Here is a 5,123-nt window from a genome sequence, read left to right as displayed (position 1 = left end):
CAAATTAAAAGTCTTATTTTAAAACATGAATCTCGATTAAAAGTTGTGTTAATGGAATCAGATATTTTTTATGTTTTAAAAAATAGTACAAAAGAATGAAAATAAAGAATTTAAACATATGTACCTCTTTCCATCCTTTTATATTTTCTTTTAATTTCAAACAATATCCTTCTAATTATATTTTTATATATTTTTTTAATTTTAACAATATTTTTCTGTTAAAAAATTTGATGTTTTTTTCTTTTTTTCTAATTAATGGTGGTTGTTTGTCATAGATAATGGTGATGGTGAATGTGATATTTTTATTAGTAGTTATGTTTTCATTTTGCTTTTTCTTTTAAGTTACAAATGTAGAAAAAAAAAATCCCAACACATTTGTAAATATGGAGTACAAAGTTCAAATAAAAATTATTTTTTATCCACGAACGTCAAATTTAACAAATTTTTTTGTCAATCTGTTGCTTACATAAGTTGAAATGATGAGATTGTTCTATAAAACATCAATAATAAAATTGTTACTATTATGAAATGAAATATAAGTCTAATTCAACCTCGTAAAACCAACTCATGAAATGAGGTTTATACCCACTTATACACAATGAAATGTCATAATCTCTCATCAACCATCAACGTGGGTTCTCCAGTAGTTACAAATATATGTGAAAGTAGGAACTCAAATTATCTAAAGAATTGAATTTATAACTCACTTAGAATTACTTAAAATTTTAAAAAGATTAATATCCACCTAGAAGAAGAATTGAAGTTATGTTAAAATTTAACTTTTTTAGCCGCCACCCGCTTCTGGCCGGCCATGGTTTATATATAAGCATAAAAGCCTTCACCATTTGCTTTATCTCTCTTAACTTATTTATCAACAGCATCTCCCACATCGTTTAAGTAAGTGAAGATGACGAGTGAAGCAAAGGTAGTAGAAAGTGAAGAAGCTCATCAAACTCGAAAGAACCTCAAACTCAACAACTACACTTTTGCCTGTGCTATCTTGGCCTCCATCACTTCAATCTTGCTTGGCTATGGTCAGTCATATCCATTCCTCTTTCAACACAATATAATCTTAATCATTGCACAAATTTATACACTGTCATCTTATAGATATCGGTGTGATGAGTGGAGCAGCCATATACATTAAAAGAGATCTAAAATTGTCGGATGTCAAAATCGAGATCCTCGTCGGAATCTTCAACCTCTACTCTTTGGTAGGGTCGTGCCTCGCCGGAAGAACCTCTGACTGGATTGGTCGTCGGTACACTATTGTTTTTGCCGGCGCCATTTTCTTCGTCGGAGCCATTCTCATGGGCTTTTCTCCCAACTATGCCTTTCTCATGTTCGGCCGTTTTGTTGCCGGCGTCGGCATGGGCTACGCTCTCATGATTGCTCCCGTTTACACAGCCGAACTCTCCCCACCCTCCTCTCGTGGCTTCCTCACTTCCTTCACCGATGTTTGTTGCTTTATTCTCTTCACTTTTTCTACCTTCTTTGATAGTAAGTTAACTGATATACAGTGATGAATTCAAACATGCTAATTCAATGCATGCAACTTCTTTTTCAGGTGTTTATCAATGTAGGGATATTACTTGGATACATATCAAACTATGCATTATCAAAGATGACGCTGAAGTTAGGTTGGCGAATGATGCTTGGAATCGGTGCAGTTCCATCGATGTTTTTAACGGTGGGTGTGTTGGCGATGCCTGAATCTCCACGGTGGCTTGTGATGAGGGGCCGTTTGGGAGAGGCAAAGAAAGTGCTCAACAAAACCTCGGACACCAAGGAAGAAGCTCAACAGAGACTAGCGGAGATCAAAGAAGCCGCCGGAATCCCTGAGAACGAAGAAGGCGAGGTGGTTGAGGTGAGCAAGCGAAACAGAGGCGAAGGTGTATGGAAAGAGCTGTTCCTCGATTCAACGCCTGCAATACGTCACATGTTAATGGCTACCCTTGGGATTCACTTCTTTCAGCAAGCATCTGGAGTAGACGCTGTGGTTTTGTACAGCCCCACGATCTTCGAAAAGGCTGGGATTACCAGTGACACATACAAGCTTCTTGCAACAGTGGGCGTTGGGTTTGTTAAGACCATGTTCATCTTGGTTGCTACCTTCATGCTGGACCGTCTAGGGCGTCGTCCATTGCTACTGTCGAGTTTTGGAGGGATGCTGCTCTCGCTTCTCACACTTGCTGTCTCTCTCACTGTGATTCATGAGTCCAAGAAAAAGCCAATATGGGTGATTGGATTGAGCATGGTGATGGTGTTATCGTACGTGGCTTCCTTCTCCATTGGTGCGGGACCCGTGACGTGGGTGTACAGCTCTGAAATATTTCCCTTGAGGTTGCGGGCACAAGGTATGGCTGTGGGAGTGGTGGTGAATAGGACTACGAGTGGGGTTCTCTCCATCACTTTTTTGTCCTTATCTAAAGCGATTACTATTGGTGGGGCTTTCTTTCTTTATTCTGCCATTGCTGCTTTTGGCTGGCTCTTCATTTACACCGTTCTTCCTGAAACACGAGGTAAAACGCTTGAAGAAATGGATACGTCTTTTGGTAAATTTTGGGTCAAATCCACCACAACCAAACCAGTAAACAACAGGCATGCTCAAGTGCCACAACTCCAGCAAGGGACCATTCATGTCCAAACTTAGAAAATAATAACGACATTCAGTACTATGAAGTTCTAGGTATTAAGTAGTTCAATAGTGAGTTTGATTGGTCTGGTTCAATTTCATGTCAGATGTCACCATGAATCATCTCACATCTTTGTCTAAGTCCTTATTCAACATGGTGTTTCAATTATCTCCCTTCTATCACTAAAGGAGTATTACACATTAAAGGAGTATCACCATGACAGTCGCATACTATACAATAGTTATTTTTTTATAAAATTTAACAAGAAAGTATGAAAAAACTGAAGACCTTATTATTGTGACGATATTCTCCATAAAACATAAAAATAACATAGAAAAATGTTTCAAAGATAGATTAGAAGATGTCTCTAGTGCTCCCTTCTTATAATCAAGGTCAAAGTTCAATTAAATTTATGAGAATCACTTATTACAATCAAATTCAGTAGAGTTCAATGGGCCTCTTGCAGATTTTTTTTCTTTATAATTTTCAATGGGCCTTTTTGGAATATGAAGATCCAAACCAAACTCCAGAAATCAAAAGAAGAGTGTTTCTTCCTGCACCCGAAAATATTTCTCCATGCACCCCATTATTTTCATAAAAGACTGTTTTATCTCTCTTAAAAATGACTTCCAGATTATTTTTTCTGAAATGAGTTTTTTTGTCTTAATGGATTTCTTATTCCAGAAACACATCTTGTTTATGAAAAATCTCTATTCTAAAATCACACAAAATTATTAAGGATAATTTGGATATTGGGAAGAATGTAGGAGTGCGAGAAGAAAAATAAAGAGGTGCAGGAAGAAACGCCCTCAAGAAATATCAAATATTTTAGCTGTGGACCATTCAGAAATGGGCTTATGAGGGTCAGATAATGATTCGAGGGATTTCTTCCTGCACTTCCATGATTTTTTTCTGCACTTCAATGGTTTCTTTCTTGACCCATACATTCAAAAATATCAAAATTATGCATTTTAAATTTTACAATTTTAAATACTAATTTATATTTTGAATGGTACAATTTGAAATAAATTTTTTTTTAAATTTTATAACTCAAAATAAAAAATTTACATTCTAATATATGTAATTCAAAATACAAAATTTGTATTTTAGATTGTAGAAGGGCTAATAAGTACGGAATACAAATTTTGTTTTCCTATTCTTAATTGCACAATACAAATACATTGTATCCGGGTTGTAATATCTGAAATACAAATTTTATATTATATATTCTACATTATATAATATATATTTTTTTCAAATTAAAAGAAAATCACAAATTTTAACTTTTAATTTTTGTTAATATTGAAAGTCTCCCAATTTTATATTTCAAAATAAAAAACATTTAATAAAAATGTTAAAAAATAATTTAAATATTTTCCAAGTTTAAGAAATAATTTCCTGACTAACATCTAGTCCCTACCCAAATCAACTTTCTTGAAATCAAGCTGCCCTGAGTTATTATACGAAATAACCATAATAATAAAAGTAAAAAGAAATATAACTCTGACTATTTTTTACTTTTATTTTTTATAAAATATTTAAATTGAATTTATAAACTATGCAAGTATAATACATATATAATCATAAAATCAATTCCATATAAGATTAGACTATAACCATAAAACATCATCACTCTCATAAAAATATTGTATAAAATTTAATAAATTAATTAATATGTAATATAAAGTAAAAGTTAAACAGTATTTTTAATTTAATTGTCACCTATATTCGTTGTAATAATCTTAATAAATATATAATTTATTTTTATGAATTAAAAATAAATTAAGTCATTAAAATTTTAAAAAACAAAAGGGATGCTGCCATATTTTCCTATTATTATTTTAAATTTAAACTTTAAATATAGAGTTGCGTTAAATACTCGAACAAAAAATTGTAGTCGTTAATAAATGAATATGATTTTTTTGGAGGATATACATAACCTAAAAAATAAAATGAACTTTTTGAAATTAACTTCCAGCAATCGATTTTTTTTTCTACATGAACTTAAAAAAAAAATATTTTAAAAAAAAATTAAAGCATTAAAAATTGTCCTTCATTAATCTTCTTCGACATTTTTCTACAATTTTGAAAGGTTTGTTTGCTTTCTTCATTTAGTGGGCGATTTATCAAACATGAGTATGACAGATAGTGATTTTATTACTTCTACCAATTATGACACGAGGAAGAAACAAAATCAATTCATATCCACAACTTTTAAATTGCTAACACTGCAAAGCCACAACCTTCTTCATATACACCATTATTATTATTCTGTGAAGATAAATTAAGTTAAACTCGCTTTCTAATAAAAAAGTTAATTAATTATTTTTTATTCTTTAAATTTTATCCATTTTTATTTTATAAAGAGTATATTTTGAAATTATTTTTGGTTATTTTTATTAGAGACAATGGTCAGGGAGGATATTTTTTAAAATAAGGATAACATCTAAAAATGATTTAACTGTAGTATAATGTTGTTGGAGATCT

General features: G+C 32.0%; 1 protein-coding gene across 1 annotated transcript; it reads left to right on the top strand.

Moving 5' to 3' along the window:
* The first annotated feature begins 907 nt into the window (after positions 1-907).
* LOC137822480 (polyol transporter 5-like) lies at positions 908-2,653 on the top strand. Its single transcript, XM_068627373.1, has 3 exons — positions 908-1,034; positions 1,111-1,457; positions 1,568-2,653. Exons 1-3 carry the CDS (start codon positions 908-910, stop codon positions 2,651-2,653), a joined length of 1,560 nt encoding a protein of 519 aa, XP_068483474.1.
* Positions 2,654-5,123: the final 2,470 nt, after the last annotated feature.

This window comes from Phaseolus vulgaris, chromosome 11 (genome assembly GCF_000499845.2).
Source record: "Phaseolus vulgaris cultivar G19833 chromosome 11, P. vulgaris v2.0, whole genome shotgun sequence".
NCBI lineage: Eukaryota > Viridiplantae > Streptophyta > Magnoliopsida > Fabales > Fabaceae > Phaseolus > Phaseolus vulgaris.
Note: the sequence above shows the minus strand (reverse complement) of the source record. Positions and strands in the feature narration are given on the sequence as shown.

Excerpts from the sequence above, each read along its gene's own strand:
- LOC137822480 (XM_068627373.1), top strand. The coding sequence starts at position 908 with ATGACGAGTGAAGCAAAGGTAGTAGAAAGTGAAGAAGCTCATCAAACT. Across the intron at positions 1,035-1,110 it reads TTCAATCTTGCTTGGCTATG|ATATCGGTGTGATGAGTGGA; the intron begins GTCAGTCATATC and ends GTCATCTTATAG. Across the intron at positions 1,458-1,567 it reads TCCTCACTTCCTTCACCGAT|GTGTTTATCAATGTAGGGAT; the intron begins GTTTGTTGCTTT and ends CTTCTTTTTCAG.